Source organism: Thermothelomyces heterothallicus (assembly GCF_042370625.1).
Source record: "Thermothelomyces heterothallicus CBS 202.75 unplaced genomic scaffold P884_scaffold_24, whole genome shotgun sequence".
Lineage (NCBI taxonomy): Eukaryota > Fungi > Ascomycota > Sordariomycetes > Sordariales > Chaetomiaceae > Thermothelomyces > Thermothelomyces heterothallicus.
Genome location: NW_027192585.1, coordinates 386,178 through 410,442, shown reverse-complemented (window position 1 = coordinate 410,442; position 24,265 = coordinate 386,178). Strand labels below are relative to the sequence as shown.

Sequence of the window (24,265 nt, the reverse complement as noted above, 5' to 3'; positions counted from 1 at the left end):
CGGTCAGTACGGAATACCTGTACGAAATAACTACGGATATTTAGGTCCGTACTCCGCAGTGTGCAAGGTGCGCAAGGGACCTCCTGTCTGCTGACTCAGCAAACCCACAGAGCACCTCAATTTCCTGCCAATGTTCCCTTCCCGAGCACAAATCATCACCACGAACATTTCAGCACAGCAAACTCGTTAACCTGTCGCATCACGCCACCCTGGAGCTAATCTGATTGGTGTACCTGACCAGTCTACAGGCCTTTCCCTAGGCGGGCTCGACTTTGAAGGTCGCTTCTGTCTTGGTGGCGCAAACGTACTGCGTCGAGGTACTGCTCCTCCGATTTCTGGTCATTTCTGGGCTTGACGCCGCCGCAGACCAGGCGTTCCATAGAGATGCCATACTGGTACCGTAGCTAATTCCATGCAGCAGAAAGATTGTGATCTCTCGGGCGTCCTCGTCGATTCCTTCCTGAGCGCCAGACTGCATCGCATCGGGGGAGGGTGGCACGCACTTTGCTGTTGTGGGTAATCCCGGAGCTTCTGTCTCAAAGATGCCTGCCATCCTTGACGATCCGGCAGCCCCGACCATTCACCGTGTCTCGGGGGATCCTCCGTTCCCGGACCCCACACATCCTGCCGTGCCGCCATCCATCTTGCCCCGCCAAGTGACGCTCCGCGACCGCCAGACGGTCGCGACGGTGGTGCCGTTCGCATCCCGCCATGAGGTTCCCGAGTCTCTGCTCCGGTACCTCAGCGACCAGTTCAACAAGGAGATCGAGGGCGGTGACACCTATCCGATGATGGAACCCATGCCAGTCAACAAGTTTGCGGATTACTGGTTTCAGAACTTTGGCGGCATCATGCTGCTCGGCCACATCGAGAGCGCCGCCGAGGTCGTCGAGGGCAAGGACTGGTCCAAGGAGTGCCTCGGCACCTTCTACATCAAGCCCAACTACCCGGGCCGGAGCAGCCACATCTGCAACGCCGGTTTCATCGTCACCGATGCCTCCCGGAATCGAGGCGTGGGCCGCCTGATGGGCGAGACATACCTCGAGTGGGCCCCCAAGCTGGGGTACAAGTATTCCGTCTTCAACCTCGTCTACGAGACCAACGTGGCGTCGTGCAAGATCTGGGACGCGCTCGGCTTCAAGCGCATCGGACGCGTCAAGGGCGCCGGGAACCTCAAGAGCCACCCGGACCGACTGGTGGACGCCATCATCTACGGACGCGACCTGGGCGACGCGGCAGGCGGCGCGGGCAACGAGGAACTTGTGAGTGAAGAGCGTTTCGACAAGATCAAGTTCTACCTCAAGTATGGCCGCTATCCCAACGGCGCTGACCGAGCCGAGAAAAGCAGGCTGCGGAGCGCAGCGACCCACTATAAGCTCCTGGATGGCGACGTCTTGATGCTCAAGGACAAGGAAGTCATATCGGACCCCCAGCGCCAGTACGAGATCGCCAGGAGCGTGCACAATCAGGCCCACGGCGGCATCAACAAGACGACGGCCACCATCGCCGAACGGTACCACTGGAGCCGCATCAAGGAGACGGTCTCGGATGTAATTAGGAACTGCTCAGAATGCAAAGATACAAACAAGACCTCGTCCGCCCAGAACCATCAGCCGTCGCCGGGCACCGGCGTCAACGGCCTGAAGCGACCAAACCCAAATGCTGCCTCTTCTGCCTCTGCCTGCAAGCGTGCCTCGCCCAGCCCTTCGACGCCCGGCGCCGGGATAGACTTCGCTGCCGCTGCCGCTGCCGCCGCCGCCGCCGGGGCACAGAGGTCGTCGCCAGTGGCGGATCCATCCCACATGCCGCCCTTCAACGTCCCCGCTCAACAGCAATATGCGGATCCCAGCGCCATCGCCATTTCCATCCTCCCTCCACCAAGCCATCATCACCCTCTCCCGTCTCCTACCGACACCGCCATGACCGGCCACGATGTTATGAGCCGAGATACCCACGAACCAATGCTCCAGCAACTCCACCCACATCACCATCCACCGACCGCTCATCCAGTAACACTCCCACACACCATTCCCGTTCCCGACTACCAGCCAATCGACCCGCAGATCATCGCCCAGTCCTCGGCCAGCGCCGACCTACATCACCACAGCCACACTCACGAACACAGTCAACACCACTACTCCTTCTCCCAACCGTCTCCGCCGCCATCGCACCACCAGCAGCACGACCATCCACACCACGACCTAGACGCCGACGCCGACGCAGAGACCTTCCAGGCGCTGCTCAACGCCGCCGTCACGGACGACGACGAGGAGGACGCCAACGGCAGCCAGCTCGCCGTCGGCGTGAGCAGCGCGCCACCAGGCCTTCCGCGGCACGATAGCGGCGACGACAGAGAAAGAGGCAACATACCGTCCCCAGGCGGACCAGTCACCCACACTGCTAGCATGTCCGCTCATCATGATCAGCAGCACCACCAGCAGCACCACCACCACCCACCACCACCAGAGCACACCACACCACAACCACGAGAAGGGACAAAAGCGCAGCTGGAAGAGGAGGACGAGACCGTGGATCGGGATCTGGAGATGCTCATCGAGTCGCAGGAGGACGACGAGCCGCTACCTGCCGAGCACGAGGATCCCGAGCTGTCCGGTAAGGCGAGCGGGAGAGGGGACGCGTTAGCACCCGTAGACGTGGAGATGGATATCGGGGCCGGCGGGGATACCGGCGCTGCCGTTCCCGTTGCCGCGTCCAGCGGGAAGGTAGAAGACGTGGCGGGATCGTTAGCGGGCGGTCCTGCACAGGGGGTGGCTCGAAGAGGGTAAAAGAGTTTTGCAACGGTCGAGCATTGGATGAGAAGAAGCCAGGGGTGGGTGGTTGGCTGTCGCTCTGCATTCTCGCTCATTGAGCCGGTTACACCAGGGGAGTAGAGGCTGCTTTTCTTTTGCTCGGGGGATACCTAATTATTTGCGGTGCATCTTTCGGCATGGTCATTTGCTCGAGTATAGGTTAATTGAATAATGGGACAAACATGACACGACAGAGAAGACATGAGTCTTAGACCTGGCAATGTACACGGAGGACTTCCCTCGAATAATCCGTGCTGCGTCAAGCCAATGAGTGAGACGGGGTACCTAGAGCTACGGGGGGGAAGCAGATATAATCCGTACACACATTCATGAACGGATATACATGGACAAGCTCACGGCAATATCAGTCAGTGGAGGCTTTCATTATCTACATCAGCCCCGGAGACCGAAATTCCTTGTTCAGATCCTCGATTACGTTTAGACAATGTCGGCAGCCCGCTATTGTGACGGTAATTCGGGCCTGGCACGCAGTGAGAATAGAAAGAGGCCGGCTTCAGCCTCATGCGATGGCTCCCTGACACTAGCAGACTTCGCAGTTGACAGAATCACCGCAGATGGCCTAAAAAGTAACTGGTGGCATGCATTACCGACAATTGACAATTATTTTCTCTACCGTACCACTCTCTACGTCTACCTCCTCGGCATGCCACGACCGCGCCCACGCAGCGCCCGCTGGGCGGCTCCAGGAGGCAAAGGCTTGCTGGGGGCCTGCGGCTGCTGACTCTCCTCGTTGCGAATCGTCTCGTCAACACCCAGGATCAAGCACGCCGCCTCGGTGGCCGCCTGGAGGGCATTGATCTTGACCAGCGCCGGCTCCCATACAAAGCGCTCCATCATGTCGGCGACGCCTTCGTTCTGGAAGTCGACGCCCGCCCATGTGTTGCCCCTTCTATGCTCGACACGCAGCCTGTTGAGAATGTCTGTCGCGTCAAAACCGGCATTGTCGCACAGCTGCCGCGGGATGATCTCGAGCGCCTTGGCGAAACTCTTGATGATGGCCTGCTGCTTGTTGCGCACATCCTGATCGGCGAACCGGTGCAAGTATGCAGACACTTCCATCTCGGTGGCGCCACCACCACCCACAATGGTCTTGTTGCGGATGGCGCGCTTAACGATCATGATGGCGTCGTGCAGCGACCGCTCGACCTCGGCGATGAACTGCTCAGCACCGCCGCGCAGCACGAGCGTGCACGTCTTAGCCTCGGGGCAGTCCTCGAAGAAGTTGAAACGCTCGCCGCCAATCTGCCGCTCTTCAAAGTGGCCACAGGTGCCCAGGTGCTCCGGGCGGATATCGGAGCAAGTGCTCTGGATGGTGGCGCCCGTCGCCTGGACCACGCGCTCCATGTCCTCAGCCGAGACACGGCCGGCGCAGAAGATGTCGCGGTCGGCGAAGTACTGCGTCGCCAAGTCTCCAATGGGCAGCTTGGACAGTACCACCTTGGCGCCCGTCTTGTAAATGGCCTCGAGCTTCTTGTAGATGATTTGCCATTCGGCGTCAACGATGGCCTGGTACTCTGACACCTGCCCAACCCGGACCTCGGCGTTATCCTTCTCGGCCTTGAGCTCAAGCTCGACGTTGAGGCAGACGATCTTGGGCTTCGTAAACGACTTGGGCTGCTGCTCGAAACCGGCGTACGAAAAGGTCTTCTTGAAGGCCACACCGTTGACAAAGAGCGAGTCGGTAAGGGAGCCGCCGGGAATCTTCTTGATGCCTATCAATTTCTCGTTCAGGTCTTCTTGATCGAGGGAGAGGACGGCATCGACAACCACTGGCGACTGTTAGCTGCATTTCGACTAGTGTATTGGCAAAAATAGGCTTACTCTTTGTGAAGAAATCGGTGTTGCGCTTGATGAGCTTGCTCGTCATGGCGGTACCGGCGAGCTTGCTGAGTGTGTCTCTCCTGTTCGCCTCATTTGTGCTGATTTGGATCTCCTTGATCTTGTTGACAGCCATCGTTAACGCTCTCCTCAAGCCCTTGATGATGATCTGCGAGCTGACGCCCGCTTCCACATGCTCTTTAATCTCCTTCAAGATCTCGCCGGCCAAGACGACCACCGAAGTTGTCCCGTCGCCCACTTCCGCATCTTGCGACCGAGCAATGTCAACCAGAATCCGAGCTGCGGGGTGGACAATGTCCAGAAGCTTGTGTTGAGGTCAGCGCCTTAACAAGTGAAACCTGCGGGCGTCTCCCATCCGCACCTTCATGACGGTAGCTCCATCATTGGTGATGGTCTGCTTGCCGTTGGCATCCACCATTAATAAATCGCCGCCATATGGACCCAGTGTTGACTTGATCGTAGCCTGTACGGCTAAGCAGGCGTTGATGTTCGAGATAATCTGGCCCTTGCCCTGTGAGGTGTCGGTGCCTACAAGCTCGAGTCGTCAGCGGGGCAGTTGTTTACCAGGGAAGGAGGGGTTAACTGACCCTCTTTCAGGACGATAATCGTCGGTGTCTGGCCCCCGAACGACATCTTGAGGCGAGATGGGGGTTTGAAACGGTTCTGTAGTACGCAGCGAAGGTTCGGGCGGGAATGCAGGCGAACAGAACGGTTGGCGGCGATGTGCTGGATTTCGGAGTGAGCTCTCTCGCCTTGGGTCCCGCCGCTTCCCAAAAAATATCGAAGCCTGTCGATTGCTGGACGGCCGAAGCTTGCGGCCTGCAGTTCGGAGCACGGACCATCGCAAGACAGGAGGCATCACGTGTACCGTCACCTGAGAAAGTCCAAACAGCACTCTTCCGGTGGCCTCCCCAGACCCACTCCTAACCCCAAGCCTTTAAAAGCATCAACGAGGAGCCCAGACTTGCAACAAACTGTTGTCGTCGATGGGTTGAGATTCTGGAAATCAGTGTCCGGAAAGCAATTTGCTTCCCTCGTTCAATATCATCTTCGTTGTATGTACCACAATCCCCCACACCGATCTTTTTGTGATCATATACGGATAGTGCTTTTCGCGAATTCCTAACCCGCGCATCAACGGGCTTATAGTCAACTCATAAAATATGCCCACCATTCATTTTTCCCTAAAAACGGTCACGATAATTCTAATATAAGTACATCATTGAATCTGAGGCAGTGAATCCGCGACAACTTGTTTTCGACCGTTCGTAAATAGGGGAGCGATTCATGTTTGATAAGGTCGCAATCAACATGTGAAAGAACAAACCGGGTAATTATTCTGCAATCCACGGGGCTAATTATTTTAAAGCGAGGCGGAACACTCACAGGCAGCAATGCTTTGCAAGAATAAGAAACCTGTGAACAGGTAATTACCATTGACGTCTACTCTGAAGAAGAGCGCGAGCAGAGAGTTTCTGAAACTCCATATGCTTAGAAAGATGGATGCACTAAGCGCATTCAGCCTATGGGAACATTCTTCATGGCGGGTTGGCGGTTCCGTTTCGAATCTAAACTGCTTGTTTTCTAGCATCCGGGCGCCTTCGAGTTTCCAATGAGACGGGGTGATCTTTACACTACCGTCCCAGGAAAGGGACAGTGTTTCCAAGTGGAGTCTCTTGCCATTTTATTGCTATCGGGCAATACAGTCAAGGGAACAAGAACGAATCGTTACAACAATTCGTCTCCTTCGTCCACCTGTCATTACCCATTCGAAATTGCCTCATAGACTGTCCCGTCTTAGTTTCTTCAAATTGCCCCCTCGGTAGCTGCCACAACGCCGGGAGCTTTCTCGTTATTTGGCCACTTCCCAGCTTCGACATCAACATCGAGGGAAGAAAACGGCCTCTCCCCAGTCCTCAGCTTGCTGTCCCTGGCCCCCGTTACCCTCGAACCCGTCTTCGTCCCCCTCCGTGAACTGCCACTACCCAAGGCGGCGCCTACCAACCGCCACCAAGCGCTCCTGCCGCCATCATCCTTGGCGTCACCGTCGGCACCAGTTGCATTATCGGCACCGTTCCGCTTCTCATTACCGCCACCGGCAGTTTTCGAGCCGTCGAGGCGGGATCGCGAGGCAAAAGGGAAGGAGGCGGCAATGCGATTGTCGAAGTCCGGGGAGAACAGGACCAGGGAGGGGTAGAAGTGTTTGGTGAAGGCCTTGAGGCAGGGTAGGCACGCGCAGATGATGCCGATGTATTCTTCGACGAGGCTGTTATACCACGCGTTGTTAGTGGCGGGTTTGTGCGGGTAAGAGAGAGGCTTGGGATGTAACAAATACCAATGGAGGAGAGAACATGGGATGGAAAAAAGGGGCATGCGTGGAGAGAGAGAGAAAAAGGGGAGGGGGGAGGGGTGGGACGAACCACCATATCAAATTCACCGGGTAGTGCCAGGTGATGTCCGCGTTGTTGGCGCCCGTCATGCCGGTGACCATCCGCATCGTACTAACGCCGCAGACGCTGAGATCGAGTTAGCCTTTGAGCCGGACGACGAGCAGAGAGGAAAGGGAAACGGACAATCCTCCTGCCGCAAGGACGAAGCCGATACCCAGCTTCTTGGACAGTGGTATTCGCAGCGGTCTGAGCATCCAAAAAGGCAGCAGTAAAATCAGATAGTCGGTAACCATGTTTAGGATGTTGCTGGCATCAAAAATGGCTTGCTGGTTGATGCAGGTGCCTGGGATCGCCCAGTCCCAGTAGGATCTGATCGGCCTGCAGACGTAGAGGAAGAGGAAGGCGTTGGGTATGCTGTACCCGAAGGAAATGTACATGACGACATAGACGGCTATGCGGAAAGATGTTTCGACCGAGAAGCGGAGGTAGAAAGATAAGATGGATAACTTGATGAACATGGTGGTGAGGTTGTAGGTCAAGGCCCCGCCAAGCATCATGAGCTGTTCGGAATCCGAATTAGCATTTACCATTGGGGTAGGAAGGGGTGTGGTCACCTTCATGGTGTCTTTGAAGGTTTCATAGTCTAACTCCCAGATGTGTTTGCCCATGCCCATAGTGGATTCTGGAGAAAGGATGTCAGCAAAACCTAGGCTCATCCCCAGTGGCATCTCCGAAATGCTGGAACCCACGTATGATACAAACGATGGCGTTAGCCAGACCGAATGCCTGCGTGACCAGCCAGCAATATTAGTTCAGGAGCCGACTGAAAACGCGAGACCGGAGTGACTTGCAGCCGCGACGCAAATCAAATCTGGTATTCGGAATTAATTAGTGAGCAAGTTTGGTTTCCAGTCGTTTAGTTGAGTGACTAATAATCGCTTACAGTCGTCTGTGTGCCATTTTCGGAGGATGAATGATGCCGAGTACAACCGCGGAATCAGAAAGAAAAACGAGAAGACAGGAAACACAACGGATACAATGATGAGCTGGTGACTGCTGGACTCTGGGTTCTCGAAGTTCGGCGTCACCCCCGGCGGCGGAGGGGCCGCAGGAATGATAGTTTCGCTCATGTTGCGAACGATCTGAAGAGTAGTCTGGAGAATAGAATCCGCACCGCCGTGGTGAGGGCAAGTTAGTTACTCCGTACCGTGTGTCTGCCCACGCAAGCAGAACGGACAGCTGCGGGAGCACAGAGTACTAGTGTACTACCAAGGTCGATAAAAATGGAAGAGGGTACCTCTTGGGACAACCCAAGCAGCGAGCTCCTGGTCAGGTTCCCTCCCCTCCCCCCCCTTCCCCCCAATTCCCCCGGCATTGATCACGGCTCGGGCGACGCGCATCCGCGGAATAACCAACCAGATCTTGGCAAAAGCGGGATGGCGAGTCGTCCCGCCTCCTCCAGTTCGTGCCTCCCATGTTATCAGCAGGGGTCCCTGCCAGGTCACAGAAACGGCAACCAACCGCCGCTGCAGTCGAGCAACGAAAATCCTACTCGAGAGCGCCGGATCACATATGCCTCCTTTCATGCCAAATCGAAACGGGCCGAGGTGTAGTTATCGACTGATTGTATCTGTACGCATCCATTCTCGGCTAACTTTACACATCGGGTTCCGTCTTTCGTGAGGTGCCACAACTTTACTTGATAAGCCCTGTAGTTAACCGGGAGCAAACTAAACATAAGCAGTTTCCCATAACAGAGCGGCCATAAAACCGTCGTGGACGCCAAGTCGTGAGATCAGACATGCTCACCACGGAACGCTGCCTGCACCGGGTTGAGAGCCGTAGCGATCGTCACCCAATTCCTAGAATCTGATCGCCGTCGGAGGCAGGTGAATCCAGTTCAGAACTTTCGAGCCAAGCGACCGGTGAGGAGAGGCGCGAGGCTGCGGGGTGGGGTCGCAATTTGCTCCATAGGGATGAGGCTGATGCCGGCCCGTGCCACTCAAGCAACAACCCAATCATCGAAGATGTCAATTGATGGCAATTGGACGAGGCAAGCACGGGTCGCTCGTTCCTTCATTGTTGCGAGGGATTCACTGGCTGCGTCCCGGCTATTGAAAAGGCCCCTTTTGGGCCGCTTCCCCAATGCGCTTTGACATGCCGGAGAAGCCGAGTTTTGTAAAACGAGCTTAACATTGGTGCTGGGCCAAGCCGAGGACACTACACTACGCCCCTCACATCAAGCCGCATCAATGGCCCTGTGCTAGGGGCCTTGACCTTAAAAGGAGAAGAAGATCGGCCCTTCGCGCAAGATGGCGGTTGCCTCTGCTCCTCTGGATTGTCGTCTTATTACGAGGTCGACGTCAGGTGAGCCTTCAGGAAAAGTTGCGACCTACCGTCCTGAAGGACCATCATGTCTCCTACCAAACACTTGGCTGCAAGCGAATGACAACTCAACGTCAGATTGCGCATGACACGGTCGAACGTCCACACAACAAGAGCTCTCTGAATTGGTGACTATGGCTCTACGAGACCCTCTGGGCCGAAGGAAAACCTGATTCCGTTCCGTGGTTCGCCAGGTTCGTCATGCAAAGCCGAATCATGATCTCGTTACTCTAGGATCATCAAAACCACGCCCAAAGCCAGATGCCGCCAATTCAGGACGCCAAAGCAAGAAAATCAATAACGCCCTTTAGGCGGTCTTAGCCTGCTGAGTGGGCGTGATCTTCTTGCCGTCCTTGTTGTAGCGGACGCGCGGAGGAGGAGCGCGGTTGCGGCGGCCCTCGCGGGAGCGGACACTGCAGCATCTCTGTCAGCACGGTATGCCCTCGGGTTGGGGGGATCGGGGAAACTAATGGCGGAGAGGTTCGACCAAGGATCTTCTCAGCCGCCCACGTCGCCAATAAGGCAGACGTGGTTGTCCCCGCCATGGGGACAAACGTACCGGACAATCTTGCCGTGAATCGCGCAAGAGACGCAGTACTGCAGCTTGAGGTACATCTTGGGAACCGTGTACTCGGCGAACACCGAGGCGTCCGAAATATCACCTGAAGCAAAAGCCCGGGGTCAGCGAAAGAAGAACGAGCGGGGAAGACGGCGACGGAGGAGGTATAGTATTTCGCCGTTGCCGAAATGGAAGTACATACGGATCGCCGCAGACTCGACCATGTTGCGGATAGTGAACCGCTTGATGGCCTTGTCCTTGGGGGTGCATCGCGAGCAGTTGGAGCACCGGATGGGGTTGACGTGGCCGCGGCCTGTAATATGATGGTCAGTCAGCGAACGCGGAGAGTTGCAACTGCTTTCCGGTAATCAGTGCTCACCCTTCTTGTTGCGGCCGTTATTCTTTCTCTTCTTGACCATTTTGGCGGTGTCTCGAGTATGCTGGTTCTCAAGAGGTTGTGTGGGAGAAGGGCGAGCAGGTCAGAAATTCGTCTGCTGCTGGAAAACTGCCGTGTTGGACCCACCTGAGAAATTCCCCACCCTCAATCAGCTCTTGAGGTGCGACTGAGGGCAAGTTCTCGAGCAAACCCTAAACCGCAGGCACAGAGTCAGCTGACCCACATCACCCAGAGTGGGCCCCGCCCAAAAGTTCAACTCCGCCGCCGACGCACGTCAATTTCCTGCCATTTTCTTCCCAAGCGCACCTTCACAACATCTACAGATTGCTGAGGAAGACATTGTGTCTAGGTACGTCTGCACGATGTTGCGAGCCGGCGCTTCGTCCCTTTTGCCTTCTGAGGCACCATGATACCCAATCTTGTCATCTCCTCTTCTGCTGCGGGCGGCTATGGAATCTTCGCTCGCGGCTCGGACACTTGCCCGAGCGCGGTTTCGAGTCGGGTTTCCCTATCCCCCCTCCTTCTCCCCATGGTCCAAGATGGCGCCGGCTTAGCTCTTCACGAAGCCTTCTCTCCCCTGCGTCTAACTCATCCTCACCACTTCTCAGTAGGCAATCATGCAGATCTTCGTGAAGACCCTCACGGGCAAGACTATCACCCTTGAGGTGGAGTCGAGCGACAACATCGAAACTGTCAAGTCCAAGATCCAGGACAAGGAGGGCATCCCCCCTGACCAGCAGCGCCTGATCTTTGCCGGCAAGCAGCTCGAGGATGGCCGCACCCTCTCCGACTACAACATCCAGAAGGAGAGCACTCTCCACCTAGTGCTCCGCCTGCGTGGTGGTGCCAAGAAGAGGAAGAAGAAGGTCTACACCACCCCGAAGAAGATCAAGCACAAGCGCAAGAAGACCAAGCTCGCTGTGCTCAAGTACTACAAGGTCGACAGCGACGGCAAGATTGAGCGCCTTCGCCGCGAGTGCCCCAACGAGACTGTGGGTTGATTTCCGATTCCCGGCCTTCCATTGGTTCACACCGCTGACAATTTTCTTCTTCTACAGTGCGGTGCCGGTGTCTTCATGGCTGCCATGCAGGACCGTCAGTACTGCGGCCGCTGCCACCTGACCTACGTCTTTGAGAAGAGCGCTTAAACTCCCTCGACGGCACGGTCGAACTGGGCAGAGCGGGGCGGGAACGGAATTGCAAGGAGTCGGGAATGAGCAACGATCATAACACGAATCGGCGTTTATGTACCTTCTAGAGGTGGGCATACACGGGCTCTACCAGGCAAGGAAAATGCAATTTGGGATGCGATGGCTACAAAGACAACCGGGGCCGTCCCGACCAACTGGTGTCGTCGCTCCAGGCTGTGTAATGGGAAGGGGGGTGGGGGGGCTATGCGGACAGCTACGCTTTCTGTTTATCCAGCCAAAAGTTCCCGTCCCGGTCCACCTGCCTAATTGCTCGGGAATCCGTTCCTCAGGTTGTCATACTTGGTGAACGGATATGTGATGCAGTTCTCGCGCCATTCCAGCGCAGTCGTCCCGCCGAACACGTCGACGACGTTCGTAATCAGGCTTTCTCCCCCTCCCTTGTCGGCGGAGCTCTCCCACCACATGCCGCCGCCGAGCTTGCGGTCCTTGATGTACTGGGCCTTTTGTCTCGCCATGTCCACCGTGTCGTAGCTGACCAGGACCCTCCGGCCGGTATGGTAGCAGTAGCTACCGCCGGCACTCTCGTCCGTCCGGACCTCAGCACCCTCGAGCGGCAGCTTCTTGTAGTCGTGCACGCCGTTCTCCCACGTGCCCTCGCCCACGCCGCTGAACGGCTTGCCCAGCCCGTCGGTGTTCTCGAACGAGCGGCCGTACAGGGGCATGCCCACGACGATCTTGCCGGGCGGCACGCCGCGGTCGACGTAGGCGCGCACGGCGGCGTCGGTCGAGAAGGGGCTGCAGCTGCCGGCGTGGGTCTGGCAGGGGTACAGGTTGGCCTGGTGGGCGGCCACGCGGTCCCACGAGCCGGCGTAGTCGTAGGCCATCAGGTTCCAGAAGTCGAGGTAGCGGTCCATGCCGGCCATGTCGAGCTTCTCGTAGTTGTGCGCGCCGGCCGGGCTGGCGACCGTCAGCAGGAAGTGCGGCGGGCTCGTCGCCGACACCTTGGCCGCGTGCCTGTCCAGGACGCCCCGCACCTCGGCCAGCAGCGAGACGAAGTCGGCCGCCTCGGCCGCGTTCTGCGGGTACTCCCAGTCGATGTCGAGACCGTCGAAACCAAGGTTGGAGAGCTGTGCGTGCGGAATGGTTTTTTGTCATGTTAGCATTGTGCGAGAGTGCCAATTATGGGATTCTCGGGTTGAAACGAACCAGGTCTACTGCCGACGCGGCAAACTTCTGTCTACCCTGGGGCGTCGAGGCCGGCTGCCTGAAGTTGCTGCTGTACGTCCAGCCGCCGATGGACAGCAGGACCTTGAGATTGCGGTTGCGGCGCTTGAGCAGGTTGAGCTGCTTCAGGCAGCCGTACAAGTTGGTGCCCGTGTCGTTCCAGCTGTCGCCCTCCCAGTGGATGTCCGTGTCGGCCCACGAGTCCGTCATGTACACCTCGCCCGACTCGGGCCGCACGTTGGCGAAGGCGTACAGCACGTGGGTCAGCCTCTCGACGGGCAGATCCTGGGGCCGGTGCTTGCGGGCGTAGATGGCCCAGTTTACAAAGTATGCGACCGAACGGTAGCCGTCCGTAGGTCCGCCGCCCATTGTTGTTGTTTGTGATGTTGATGTCGTCGAAGGAAACGGGAATGGGAGTCTCGTGTGGAAATTCAGAAGGGAAGAACTCCTGGGGCCAATGAGGATGCTGAGCACAATAGCTATTACCGCAACTGCAATTAAGTAGATGTGATGAGGTCTGGAGAGCCGGGGCATACAGCAGCTTTATAGCTTTCCTACTCCCTTGGGCCTGTATGTTGGGTTTGGTCGGTAGAAGCAGTCTCGAGAGGTCGCCCATTGGGAGTTCGGCAAGCGAGGGGGAGGGGCAGGACGCGCCAGTGGGTCCACCTGAACATAGCTCCGCCACTGTCTCACTCAGGCTGTCCATTGCCAGGCTAGGTTTTTGTTAGCATGACTTTGTTGGTAGGAGGTGCTCCGTAATTTTCAGCTCTTGTTCTCGCCTTGTTTTGGTTCGGAGATGATGGTGGGCTCAGGCCGTGACAGTGCTTGGCCACCAGAAACTGTGTGCGGATAAGAGGGAAGAGTCGCTAACTAATTAGTTAATCCCTGCTGCACAAATTCCGTTTTGTCTACTTCACCCCACCGTTACCAATATGTCCCTCCCTAGAAACGACGCCTATTTACAAGTAAACAGATGAAAAAAAAAAAAAAAAAAAAAACTGGTCAAAATAATATGTTTACGTATATTGAGACAGAATCAGCTGTACCTGCCGACGCCTTCTACGACCCAATCTTCACCAGATTTCCACGGAGAACCTATGACGTATTGTGCTCTATCAGATGATCGATTCCGTTATCCATAATTATACCAACGGTCCGATTAAGATCCAAGACCATGTCTAACCTAGTTGCTGGGAATACGCGCATGATTGGGGCTTGTCATGTCTCAGACTTCATCGCTTCCTGCCTGATGCGTTCCCTCTGCTTCCACGCTCCAGCGAGCCTCACCCTGCGCAACACATACCTCTGCTCAACAACTGTATCAACCATTGATCATCGCCATCACCCTCCTCCGAATCCACCTTCCTTGCCTTGATGACCGCCTGGGAGGCCCTCGCCCAACGAGATGAGTTCCGCTGCCCGATCCAGTCCTCGGCGCCCCCGCGGCTGAGCAGGCCTCCACACCCTCTTCTTCTCTGGAGAAGTGTGGTTGCTGGAAGAGAAGCCGGTCATTCCCGAGATCCGAAGGTATCCTTTATCATTTTGATGATGATCCCGTCTCCAGGTTGGAAACAGTGAACGAGGAATGAACCACTCTCGCATGGTGTCTCGCCCAACGACCTCCCAGCCAAGCTTCCGGTTCTCAACCGCGACAGGGTCCTCCAGAGCGAGCTCTGTGTATCTGACCCTTTCTGTTTCGTGTTTCACGTTCAGGTACCTCGGCAAGGACTCGGGAGACCACATGGAGGGTCACGCTGGCATTCCGGGGTGGCCTGAATCTGGCTCAGACATGGCAGCCCCGTGACAAGCTGAGGCCAGCTTGATTCGTTGGGTGACTGCCTCATCCACGTGGTGGGCTTCAAGGTGGCGCCATCCACCAAAAGATGACCGTTTCCATGGACAGGTTCATCGGGATGATGAAGAGAAGAGAAGAGCCACTGCTCGAAATGGATGCTGAGGCTAAGTCATGACCCGGGTTCAAGCTGCGCAGCCCGTCTCTCCCGTAACAAAGGGATATCTGAACGCTTATTTATCGCGACATGAATGCCCTTCATTTATTGTCGAGTCCGCTCGGGAGCGTATCTGAGGTAGTTCGTAGAGCTCTTCTTAGCGGATATGAAGAGAGCTCGCCAACAGATCGACTCATTTTTTGATTCTTAATTAAGGGGTCAGGGGCTCATCACGAGGCGAAAAATACTCGGCGGCTGCATTCATCCCAGCACCCCGATTAGATTCCAGGTTGAATTCTTGCGCCCATCTTCCCTGGTAATTATTCTCATTTCTTAGCTTTGTATAGTACAATGCATCATAGCGCTCAGGAAGTCGCCTAAGTCACTTGGGCTCATGACTTCGCTGGCGAAGGCAAGCACTCCCTTCACGGGAGAATAATTAGTTATGAAACTGCAAAAGCGACGCCGCAATTGCTGCTGCCAGCAATTGCACCTAAGTAGGTATTCTGACAATAGTATTGTTTTGCACTGGCCGTGGTAATCACAGGATCGAGTGTCTGCACTTAGAGTTGAGGAATTGAAATAACCCGGCGTCCACCGGCTCTCAGACGGCTGAGAACTTACCCTGTAATAGTGATGTCTTGCTCGTAAAAAGATTCATGGGAGATCTTATCCACAGATAATTAACATCTAATCTCCATTGTTCATCATGCAGCTGAGCCAGCTTGAAATAGATAGGGGTGCTTCTTCACCCACTCAGCAACCTCCCTGCACGGCGCCACCCAAATGCTCTTGTCCTCACTGATTCTCTTCAGGACCTCCTCCAGCACCTCAAACCGTTCTTCGCTTGTTTGCAAGAATGGATGGAACAGAATCGACATGTACCCTCCAGTTCTAACCACTTCATCGATTTCTTTCCTCAACCAGGTCTGGAACTCCTTCGGCCCCAGTACGTCCTCATTTTCTCCATATTCCCTTCGGATCCTGTCAAACTTCTCCATATACCAAAACGCGTCAACCGCCCGCCAGTCAAACGGCAACACCGCCACCCCTTCCTTCCCCAGCCCGAACTCTCTCAGAGGCGAGACATACTCGACCCCGTTCTCTTTCAACAGCCTCCACGTCCGCTCGTTGATCCGGCCCCCGGGCGGCCGGAAGCCGACGTAGTCCACACCGTGCGCGCGCGCGGCCTCCCAGCTCTTGCGGAAGTTCTCCGCCTCCTGCGCCTCGTCCAGCCCGCTCCAGACTTCGTGCTGGAACCCGTGCCAGGCGACCTCGTGGCCGGCCCGGGCCAGGGCCTCCACGGCGGCGGGGTAGACGCCCAGGCTCCAGGCCTCGGCGAAGTAGGTGGCGCGGATGCGGTACCGGTCGAGCAGGGCCAGCATGCGGGGCAGCTGGTCGGTGACGGCCGGGTGGGTGCCGATCGGGTGCGGCCAGGCCCCCTTCAGCACGTCCTGGGCCTCGCCGAGGTTGTCCATCGTAAAGGAGATGGCGGCTCGGTAGGGGGACGGCCAAGGGGATTTGGGGGATGACATGGTTGTGGTAACTTTGAGTACCTAATTAACAGGCGGAAATTGTGATGGTCTTGAATGCGCTCGAGGGAAACCAAACCCGGTATTGAAAGGGATGTGGTCCGATGGGCGATGGAACTACACGTGGAATGAGATGTTTCATGGTTTTTAGAGTTTGACGTAGTGGATGCGAAACGGCACGTATGGAAAAGAGCCGGCAATTGTTTGCGTCTCCAGACACTTGATCTCGAATGGAAGTTCGGCAGTTGCGAAGGGTAATTAATTAGTGGGGTTGGGGAAGACCCACGAAAGGACTGCTTACCATAATTAGTAGTTGGATTTTCGGGCCTCTTTCCATGGTAACAAAAGGTTACTCCGCGTCGAACGAAAATCAAGGGGAATCTTCTTGTCGCCTTTTTTTCTTCTTCCGCTTCGATGTCTTCATCATTCTTGATATCCTGCTTGGGTTGTCATTTGCTCTTTGTCGCTTTCGGTCCCAAATCACACTAAATAAGCAATCAGGATATGAACTGCCTTTTTACTTGGACTTCATCACCAGGGATTATTCCGATCCCCACACCATGCCTTCGCCTACCTCTTGCAAAGATTCGGCCTCGAAGTACTTGGAAGAGGCGACGCTGAAATATGACAACCCTGGTGAGGCTTCACAGCTCCCGCACTTCAGCCCTAATTAGTTGGCACGCTGTAGCCTGCGCCAAGCCTCGGGCTGCTTGAAATATGCCCTCAGGCAACACTCGCGCTGATAGCCACCCCCCCGCTCGCTCTAATTAACCTCTCTGCTCGCTGCGGCAACAACCCACCAAGGCTCTGGTCGCTGTAACAATAAGCCGACGGTGACATGGCGGATCCCCTGGGCACCCTTGCAAATGTGCTAGCGGTCCTCAAACTCGCTGCGGCTGCGACGCAGTACATCAAGGAGGCGAAGAACGGCGCATCGGAACGCTTGCGCCTCCGGGACGAGCTCCGCAGCACCACCTGCCTGCTTGAGATGCTCAAGGACAGGTTGGAGGATGGGGAGAGTGCCGAAGACGGCGACGAAGCGTCCCTGAAACCTCCGTCGATAACCTCGCTCGCAGCCGAAGATGGCCCCCTCGCGCTGTTCAAGAGGGTGCTTGAAGACATCATCGACAAGCTTGCGCCCAAGGACCGGCTCAGGAGGCTTGCCCAGCCTTTCACTTGGCCGTTCGACAAGAAGGACGTTGCTGAGCTCGTGGCAACTCTCGAGAGACTCAAGAGTCACTTCAACCTGATCATGCAAAATGACCTTGTGTAAGATGAGCTACTCCGTTTCTCCTCTTTCGGCCTTTTCCTCCCCGCTAACGCCACCATGCCCTTTGCAGTGAGCTTGCTAAACTGTCTCACCTTAAGCTGGATAATATCCAGCGGCAGGTCGAAACCGCCACGTCTCGATCATTGGACAATGAGGCCGAGAAAGTCATCCTTTGGATCAGTCCGCTCTCATACCGAGCCCGCCACCTCGACGTCCTCAATACCGCACGGCCTGGCACCGGCACTTGGTTCCTTCACCACCCTGTTCTTAACAAGTGGGTCAATGGCGAGCTCAATGTGCTCTGGTGCCCAGGGATACGTACGTAATTCTCGCTGAACCCATCATACGTCTCAAAAGGCGTGATCCTGACGTGTTCCCCCCAGCTGGGGCTGGTAAGACGATACTGGCGTGAGTGATCCAGCGACTAGAGGACTATCCCTTATTTCAACATAAACCCGGACTGACAGTTGCCCGTCTATTATCAGCTCGCTTGTTATCGACAATCTGGAAAGACACCACGGTTCCGCTACGTCTCTTTGCACTTATGTGTATTGCAGCTACGAGAAAAGGCGGGAGCAGACTCCAGTTGCTTTGCTCTCCAGTATCCTCCAGCAGGTCCTTCAGCAGTCCAGGTCCTCCACCCTCCCGGAAGAGGTGCTTTCGCTATATCGGTTGCACAGCAAGCATGACACACGCCCCACACTTGCTCAGGTTACGGAAACTCTTCGTGCAGTGACTGCCAGCTTCACGGTGTTTCGAGTCATTGTTGACGCCCTTGACGAATGCGCCGAGTCGGACGATGATGCGCTCCGTTTCATCTCGGCCGTACGTTCCTTGGGCCCCTCCGTCAGGCTTCTATGCACCTCTCGCTTCTCGAGCGTGTTTGAGAGATACTTTGCGGAAGCCGACAGCATTGAAATTTCCGCCAGAAACGAGGATATCAGAATTTACCTTGATTCCGATATCCAGCAGCACCCCAGGCTTGCGAGACACGTCCACGCCGATCCGGCCCTTAAGCAGGACATTATCGAGGCCATCACCGGGGAATTCCGCGGAATGTGGGTATTCATCCCATTGCCTGTCTGGTGTGGTTGCTGACAATAAGGTATTCATTCGCAGGTTCTTATTGGCAAAGCTTCACCTCGAATCTCTGTCTACGAAGATCAACCGGAAAGCAATCCGACTTGCGCTCAAGACACTACCAGCGACCCTCGACGCGACTTACTCTGAGGCTGTGCAGCGCATACACAATCAGGCACCAGATCTTGTCGAGGTCGCAAAGTCTGTCCTGTTTTGGGTGATATGTGCCAAACGGCCCCTCACAGTCCTGGAGCTGCGTCAAATGTACGCCACATTGGAGCTTCCCGATCACACGCCTCTCGAAGACGATGACTTGCCTGACGGCGAGCTGCTGACAAGTACGTGTGGCGGTCTTCTCCTGGTGGAGGGGGAGGCCCAAACTGTCCGCGTCGTCCACTACACTGCTCAGGAGTATTTCGAACGAACCCACGTGCAAGAGCTTGAAGCAGCAAGACTAAGCCTGGCCAATGCCAGTCTTGCTTATATCTCCTTGCCAAACTTCTCGGACGGTCCCTGTGCCACTGATACAGCGATGGCTCGACGACTTGAGCAGTTCCGGTTTTTGGACTATGCTTCGAGGTACTGGGGCGTAGATATCGGGAGCTTCTCTAGCGCGATTAATGACCCGGTGTGGGCTAAGCTGGACAGTTTCTTCTCGAATCAGAGGGCTCAGGAAGTCGCGTGGCAGGTGCAAATTTGCACCTGCCACGGGTCCGGTATTTCCAATGGAGTCAGGACTACCCCAGAAACGTCCCACTTCTTGTCATGGCCGCTAGCTTCGATATGCCGTGCATTTTGCGGCGGCTGATCACACAGGGTGGGCATTCTGTTGACTCTTGTGGAAGCGATCAAGTGACGGCCCTTATCCGCGCCGCTGGCTGCGGTCTCGCCGGCAACGTCCGAGTTCTGGTCGAACAAGGAGCCAACCTGGAGCCTCGCGACTTTATGAACCAAACAGCCTTGCAAAAGGCAGCGGCTACCGGATCTGAGGATGTCGTAGAAGCCCTAATTGAAGCTGGCGCGGACGTTAACGCACAGTCGCTTGATTGGACGACGCTTATGTCCGCTGTCTTCGGCGGCAACCTGGAGGTTGTGAGGCGGCTGGTTGAAGGCGGAGCAGACTTTGCAGTCGAAACACCGTGGGGTGAGACTGCCTTGACCATCGCATTATATAATGGCCAGGAGGCCATCGCTTCATATTTGATCGGCCAAGGAGCTGTCCTCCCAAGGAATCATGCGGGACGCCGCGCTTCGCTGGCCGCTTCGCGAAAAGGCATGCTCCAGGTCATCAGACGTCTCGAGGCAGACTACCGAACAGTTGCCGAGAGGCCGTTGCAACGACACACTAGAATACGAGAGGAGGCAGAGGGTTCGAACTCGACGGTGAATGGGGTTGCCGTCAGCGAGGAGCACCAGGAGCTCACGGACCCTGCCAGGCCGGAAGAAGACGATGCTCGGGACCTCCCGGATTGGATTACAGTCACGAATGCTTTCTCGAAGCTGTTCGAATTTGAAGCGACGATTGGGAAGGGTCACTTTGCGGAAGTGTGCAAGTACCGCAACCGCGTTACGAACGTGGCGGTCGCGGTCAAGATATTCAAATACAGACCGGATGCAAGGCTTTCGAGGATGCCTTACTCATTACGCAACGAAGTTGAGCTCCTACGGAAGATGCAAGGAGAGCCTCATCCTGCGATTCTGAACCTGATCGAGGTTTTTCTTGATTTTACCCGATGGCAACTACTTGTGGTCACGGAGCTTGCCGACGCAGGGGACTTGTTCACGTTGGTGGTTTCGAAAGGAAAGCTGTCCGAGGATGAAACCCGTGGAGTCTTCGCGCAGCTGTTCTCGGCGGTGGAGTTTCTGGTGAGTCTAAGACCTCTAATATCTGTCTTGAATTCGCGACGTTCTTCAGTCTCAAGTCGCCCGCCCTTGTTCACGAACGCTGACTGTTATTCCGTAGCATGCTCGCGGCTGGGTACACCGAGACATCAAGCCTGAGAACATACTGATTTTTGACCAAGAGACTCTATCCTTAAAGCTCGCCGATTTTGGCCTCGCAAAGGAATTACCCGTTGACTCGAGCCGCTGGGCCTACAACGCAACATTGTGTGGCACACCATCCTGTACGTAATAATTAATAGTGGTCTTGGGAACTTTGCTGCGGTGTTGAACTCGAGACATCTAAGCTCACATGCTAACCTTAATGCCAGACGTCGCGCCGGAAGTCTTGGCCGAGTCCCAAACCCGCAAGTGCGGAACCGGTACAGACATCTGGTCGTGTGGTGTAGTGCTTTATATCTGCCTTTGCGGGTTTCCCCCGTTCTCTGATGAACTCAAAACGGAGGACTTCCCGTACGATTTGGGGGAACAGATCAGGCGGGGTTTATTTTCCTACCCATCCCCCTATTGGGATCCCATCAGCGATCCCGCTCTGGATCTCATTGACAACATGATAGTCGTGGACATGGCACAGCGATTCTCCGCCAGCCAGTGCCTAGAACACCCGTGGATGACAAGTACAGGACATTGAATATTGGTTGCCGGGGAAGGCAGGCGAGCGCGTCTAATCCGCTCAGGATACAAATATATTGTTTCACAACCGGCCTAATTACATAGGCCTCACGCTGCTCGGATAATTACGTAGGATATCACGCGCCGGCTGACAGACTTTCTTTTCCTCACTAATCAGCCGCACGCCAATCACATTTTCTGTTGTTCTTTGAAGAGAAGAGGGGCAAAACGGCCCATCTAGCTTTGCCTGAACCGACTCCTGGGTCCTGTCTGGTCTCCATCTTCGGGCGTTATCGTGGAAAGAATGGTGAGATCTGATTCTATTAATTCCAGATCTGAAAGGCAGAAAATAACATGAATCGAGGCTTCTCGAAGGGGAACCACCTAAACATCCACCTCTCCCGTATCGCCTCCGCTGGTCCGCCCGTCCGGCTGCTCCCCTCATAAATAAAAATCGCTGACACGTAGCCCCGCTCGTCATGACAGCCGCAGGGCCAGCAGTGGCAGCAACATTTTTCTCCGCAGGGGGCACCCGGATACTCGGTCCCTCCGGTCCCGCCCACGCCGGCGTCGCCGGGCTACGACCCGGCGCAAAAGGCGTGGGTGCAGCCGGTCAACACGTCGAGCGACGTGAAGACGCTCCGGCGGGCGATGAAGGGCATGGGTTGCGACGAGAAGGCGCTGATCCAGGTGTTCACCAGCCCGCAGTACGCCAACCCGTGGGCGATGCAGCAACAGCGCCGCCCGGATCAGCGCCGTGGCCGAGGCGTACCGGCGCAAGTACCGCCGCGCGCTCGACGACGTGATCGAGAAGGAGTTCCGCGGCGACATGGAGGACGCGCTGCTGCGCATGCTCGCCGCCGCCGCCGCCGCCGTGCGCCTGCGCGAGGCGCTGACCAGGAGGAAGGACAAGCTCTTTATCAACCGCGTCGTGAGCCTCTACTGGAACTTCCCCCGCCTGGCCTCCGCCAAGGATGCGTACCGAAAGAGGTACGGCACCACCTTGGCCAAGGACGTCAAGGACCTGCTGAAGGGGGATTTCGAGGCAGTCGTGCTGGCCCTGCTGAGGGATCCTTAGGTGAGAAAGAAATAATGACGACGATGGATACAGTGTGCGTGAGCGCTTGGGAACGACAGTGATGATTTTGATTTTCTTTTATGTATACATGATACACACACATATATATATGTATATTTTGTTGTTGTTGTTGGTTTGTTCAGTCTACATCATGTTCCCATCAGGCAATGTTTTGCCCCTTGTTTCAGAAAAGTCCACGAGGTTAGGTGTGCCAAGAAATCTTTGTCTTTTTGGCTTGCAGCGGAGCTCTCTCGTGCTGTGGTCCACTCACTGCGTATCACAACCGCTGCGCACATTGTTCGTCATTGCCAAGGTCTCTCGCACCTCAACAGAAGGCTCAATACAACAACCTCTGACAGTACAACCAGCTATCGACCACCCAACATAAAGCAAAAGCAGAGGGGAAAAAAAGAGAAAGAGGGGGAGGGGAGAATAGAATAGAATAGGAAAAATATAAGGAAGAAGAGAGAGAAAACAATGGAAGAACTCAACCTCCTCATCCTCGGCGCCGGTTGGACGGCCACCTTCCTCATTCCGCTCCTCCAGTCCCGCAACATCTCCTTTGCGGCAACCACAACCACAGGCCATCCCGTCGCCGGCATTCCAACCCTCCCCTTCAAATTCGACCCCTCAGCGCCTGAGCGCGAAACCCGCTCGGCCATCGCGGCCCTGCCCCGCGCCCGCCACATCCTCATCACCTTTCCGCTCACCGGCGCCGGCCCCAGCCGGCTCCTTCTCTCGACCTTCACCGAGACGCATCTCACTTCGGTATCCACCGCCCAGCCAGATGATGGCACCGGTCCATTCCGCTTCATCCAGCTCGGGAGCACCGGCATCTGGCAGCAGCAGCAGCAGCAGCAACAACAACAACAACAAAAACACCAAGAAGCGCCCACTCCAGCCTCGCCCTGGCTGACTCGGCACTCGCCCTACGCCCGGGACAACCCGCGCGCCGTCGCCGAGGACGAGCTGCTCGCCCTGGGCGGGTGCGTGCTCAACCTCGCGGGGCTGTGGGGCGGCACCCGGGCACCGCGCGGCTGGGCGCGCCGCGTGGCGCCCACCAAGGAGGCCCTGCGCGGCAAGGCGAGCCTGCACCTCGTCCACGGTGCGGACGTCGCGCGGGCCCTCGTCCGGCTTGTGGAGGGGGACGCCGACGCCGACGCTGACGCCGTCGGGTCGCTGTGGGACCGGATCGGGAGGGGCCAGCGGTGGATGGTCACGGACGGGTTCGTGTACGACTGGTGGGCCTTGGTAGTCGGCTGGGCGGATTCTGCTGCTGCGGAGGAGGAGGAGGAGGAGGAGGGCGAGGCCGAGGCCGGGCCGACGGAGCGGGCTCGCTGGGTGTTTGAGCTCATGAGGGAGCAAGGGGTCAGGGCATTGCCCAGGCCGATGGAGACGCTGGGGAGGTGCTACGACACGAGGGAGTTCTGGGAGGCGTTTGGCCTGGTGCCGTTAAAAGGGAGGATGTGCTGATCAGTTTAGAACGGGGGAAATGTGCGCGTGGTTAAAATAAAAAGCTCCTGAATAATCGTGACCTGGGGTTGTATGGGAAACACCTAATTAATTAAATAAACCTGATCAACACCTCTAGTGTGTTGTTGTAAAGTTTAGCTCAATAATATTCTGAAGAGACCAGCTACATAATGTCAAAGCGTGGACTTCCGCTTTAACCAGTCCAGACATCTCCGAAGAAAAAAAATTCAACTTGAGAAACCGAAGGGTAATATCCGCTGCAATAGTGTGCGTCAGCCGCGAATCGAACGCGGGGCCCATCGATGGCAACGATGGATTTTACCACTAAACCACTGACGCTTTCTCCTGATTGGACGTTCTCATTGGTGGATGATGTTCCTTAACAGAGCTCAAAACATGCAAAAACACCACAAGCATCACACAGCATCAACCGCGGCGATTAACACATCAACTTGTCGCAACTTGGCCGTCCTTGAATCGGCTATTTCATAGAGTTTGAAGACACCTGAAACCAGCCTGCGGGAGGGTAGGCTGGCCTATTTCCGTTTCTTCCTTGTCAGGATCCAAAGAGCTCGAGTTTCATGATCACATTT

General features: G+C 56.0%; 9 protein-coding genes and 1 non-coding gene across 10 annotated transcripts; 4 read left to right on the top strand and 6 right to left on the bottom strand.

Annotated features, from left to right (window-relative positions):
- Window positions 1–165: 165 nt before the first annotated feature.
- P884DRAFT_248980 (uncharacterized protein) lies at window positions 166–2,786 on the top strand (the record flags this gene model as incomplete). The annotated part of the gene is made up of 4 exons (XM_069440575.1): window positions 166–317; window positions 419–1,262; window positions 1,341–2,297; window positions 2,508–2,786. The coding sequence occupies exons 2-4, from the start codon at window positions 543–545 to the stop codon at window positions 2,784–2,786; spliced, it is 1,956 nt and encodes a 651-aa protein (XP_069295082.1). The 5' UTR covers window positions 166–317; window positions 419–542.
- Window positions 2,787–3,461: 675 nt separating this feature from the next.
- Window positions 3,462–5,303, bottom strand: P884DRAFT_207677 (chaperonin Cpn60/TCP-1 family; the record flags this gene model as incomplete). The annotated part of the gene is made up of 4 exons (XM_069438808.1): window positions 3,462–4,600; window positions 4,653–4,974; window positions 5,032–5,198; window positions 5,258–5,303. 4 exons carry the CDS (start codon window positions 5,301–5,303, stop codon window positions 3,462–3,464), a joined length of 1,674 nt encoding a protein of 557 aa, XP_069295081.1.
- Window positions 5,304–6,343: 1,040 nt separating this feature from the next.
- On the bottom strand, window positions 6,344–8,113 carry P884DRAFT_287012 (uncharacterized protein). Its single transcript, XM_069443856.1, has 7 exons — window positions 8,004–8,113; window positions 7,912–7,931; window positions 7,810–7,846; window positions 7,675–7,742; window positions 7,244–7,620; window positions 7,091–7,186; window positions 6,344–6,936 (listed from the first exon to the last, which is right to left on the bottom strand). The coding sequence occupies exons 4-7, from the start codon at window positions 7,732–7,734 to the stop codon at window positions 6,477–6,479; spliced, it is 993 nt and encodes a 330-aa protein (XP_069295080.1). The 5' UTR covers window positions 7,735–7,742; window positions 7,810–7,846; window positions 7,912–7,931; window positions 8,004–8,113; the 3' UTR covers window positions 6,344–6,476.
- Window positions 8,114–9,752: 1,639 nt separating this feature from the next.
- P884DRAFT_302160 (40S ribosomal protein eS26) lies at window positions 9,753–10,423 on the bottom strand (the record flags this gene model as incomplete). Its single annotated transcript, XM_069444914.1, has 4 exons — window positions 9,753–9,858; window positions 10,005–10,107; window positions 10,207–10,317; window positions 10,384–10,423. The coding sequence occupies 4 exons, from the start codon at window positions 10,421–10,423 to the stop codon at window positions 9,753–9,755; spliced, it is 360 nt and encodes a 119-aa protein (XP_069295079.1).
- A 290-nt stretch (window positions 10,424–10,713) lies between these two features.
- Window positions 10,714–11,751, top strand: P884DRAFT_229432 (40S ribosomal protein S27a-like protein). The gene is made up of 2 exons (XM_069439753.1): window positions 10,714–11,393; window positions 11,460–11,751. The coding sequence occupies exons 1-2, from the start codon at window positions 11,019–11,021 to the stop codon at window positions 11,547–11,549; spliced, it is 465 nt and encodes a 154-aa protein (XP_069295078.1). The 5' UTR covers window positions 10,714–11,018; the 3' UTR covers window positions 11,550–11,751.
- A 103-nt stretch (window positions 11,752–11,854) lies between these two features.
- On the bottom strand, window positions 11,855–13,145 carry P884DRAFT_272010 (glycoside hydrolase family 18 protein; the record flags this gene model as incomplete). The annotated part of the gene is made up of 2 exons (XM_069442488.1): window positions 11,855–12,679; window positions 12,759–13,145. The coding sequence occupies 2 exons, from the start codon at window positions 13,143–13,145 to the stop codon at window positions 11,855–11,857; spliced, it is 1,212 nt and encodes a 403-aa protein (XP_069295077.1).
- Window positions 13,146–15,352: 2,207 nt separating this feature from the next.
- P884DRAFT_263137 (uncharacterized protein) lies at window positions 15,353–16,460 on the bottom strand. Its single transcript, XM_069441733.1, has one exon. It carries the CDS (start codon window positions 16,258–16,260, stop codon window positions 15,433–15,435), a length of 828 nt encoding a protein of 275 aa, XP_069295076.1. The 5' UTR covers window positions 16,261–16,460; the 3' UTR covers window positions 15,353–15,432.
- A 447-nt stretch (window positions 16,461–16,907) lies between these two features.
- Window positions 16,908–21,320, top strand: P884DRAFT_287007 (uncharacterized protein). Its single transcript, XM_069443855.1, has 8 exons — window positions 16,908–17,526; window positions 17,598–17,845; window positions 17,911–17,935; window positions 18,013–18,585; window positions 18,647–19,318; window positions 19,837–20,473; window positions 20,571–20,733; window positions 20,821–21,320. Exons 1-8 carry the CDS (start codon window positions 17,096–17,098, stop codon window positions 21,138–21,140), a joined length of 3,069 nt encoding a protein of 1,022 aa, XP_069295075.1. The 5' UTR covers window positions 16,908–17,095; the 3' UTR covers window positions 21,141–21,320.
- Window positions 21,321–22,676: 1,356 nt separating this feature from the next.
- P884DRAFT_207736 (uncharacterized protein) lies at window positions 22,677–23,672 on the top strand (the record flags this gene model as incomplete). The annotated part of the gene is made up of 1 exon (XM_069438815.1): window positions 22,677–23,672. The coding sequence occupies one exon, from the start codon at window positions 22,677–22,679 to the stop codon at window positions 23,670–23,672; it is 996 nt and encodes a 331-aa protein (XP_069295074.1).
- Window positions 23,673–23,940: 268 nt separating this feature from the next.
- P884DRAFT_t143 lies at window positions 23,941–24,011 on the bottom strand. The gene has a single exon. It is a non-coding gene; the product is annotated as a tRNA-Gly (tRNA).
- Between the last annotated feature and the right edge of the window lie 254 nt (window positions 24,012–24,265).

Coding starts and splice junctions, on each gene's coding strand:
- P884DRAFT_229432 (XM_069439753.1), top strand. CDS start 11,019: ATGCAGATCTTCGTGAAGACCCTCACGGGCAAGACTATCACCCTTGAG. Junction 11,394..11,459: donor GCGAGTGCCCCAACGAGACT/GTGGGTTGATTT, acceptor CTTCTTCTACAG/TGCGGTGCCGGTGTCTTCAT.
- P884DRAFT_287012 (XM_069443856.1), bottom strand. CDS start 7,734: ATGGGCATGGGCAAACACATCTGGGAGTTAGACTATGAAACCTTCAAA. Junction 7,187..7,243: donor GTCCTTGCGGCAGGAGGATT/GTCCGTTTCCCT, acceptor ACTCGATCTCAG/CGTCTGCGGCGTTAGTACGA. Junction 6,937..7,090: donor CCGGTGAATTTGATATGGTG/GTTCGTCCCACC, acceptor GTGGTATAACAG/CCTCGTCGAAGAATACATCG.
- P884DRAFT_287007 (XM_069443855.1), top strand. CDS start 17,096: ATGGCGGATCCCCTGGGCACCCTTGCAAATGTGCTAGCGGTCCTCAAA. Junction 17,527..17,597: donor ATCATGCAAAATGACCTTGT/GTAAGATGAGCT, acceptor TGCCCTTTGCAG/TGAGCTTGCTAAACTGTCTC. Junction 20,734..20,820: donor ATTGTGTGGCACACCATCCT/GTACGTAATAAT, acceptor CCTTAATGCCAG/ACGTCGCGCCGGAAGTCTTG.
- P884DRAFT_263137 (XM_069441733.1), bottom strand. CDS start 16,260: ATGTCATCCCCCAAATCCCCTTGGCCGTCCCCCTACCGAGCCGCCATC.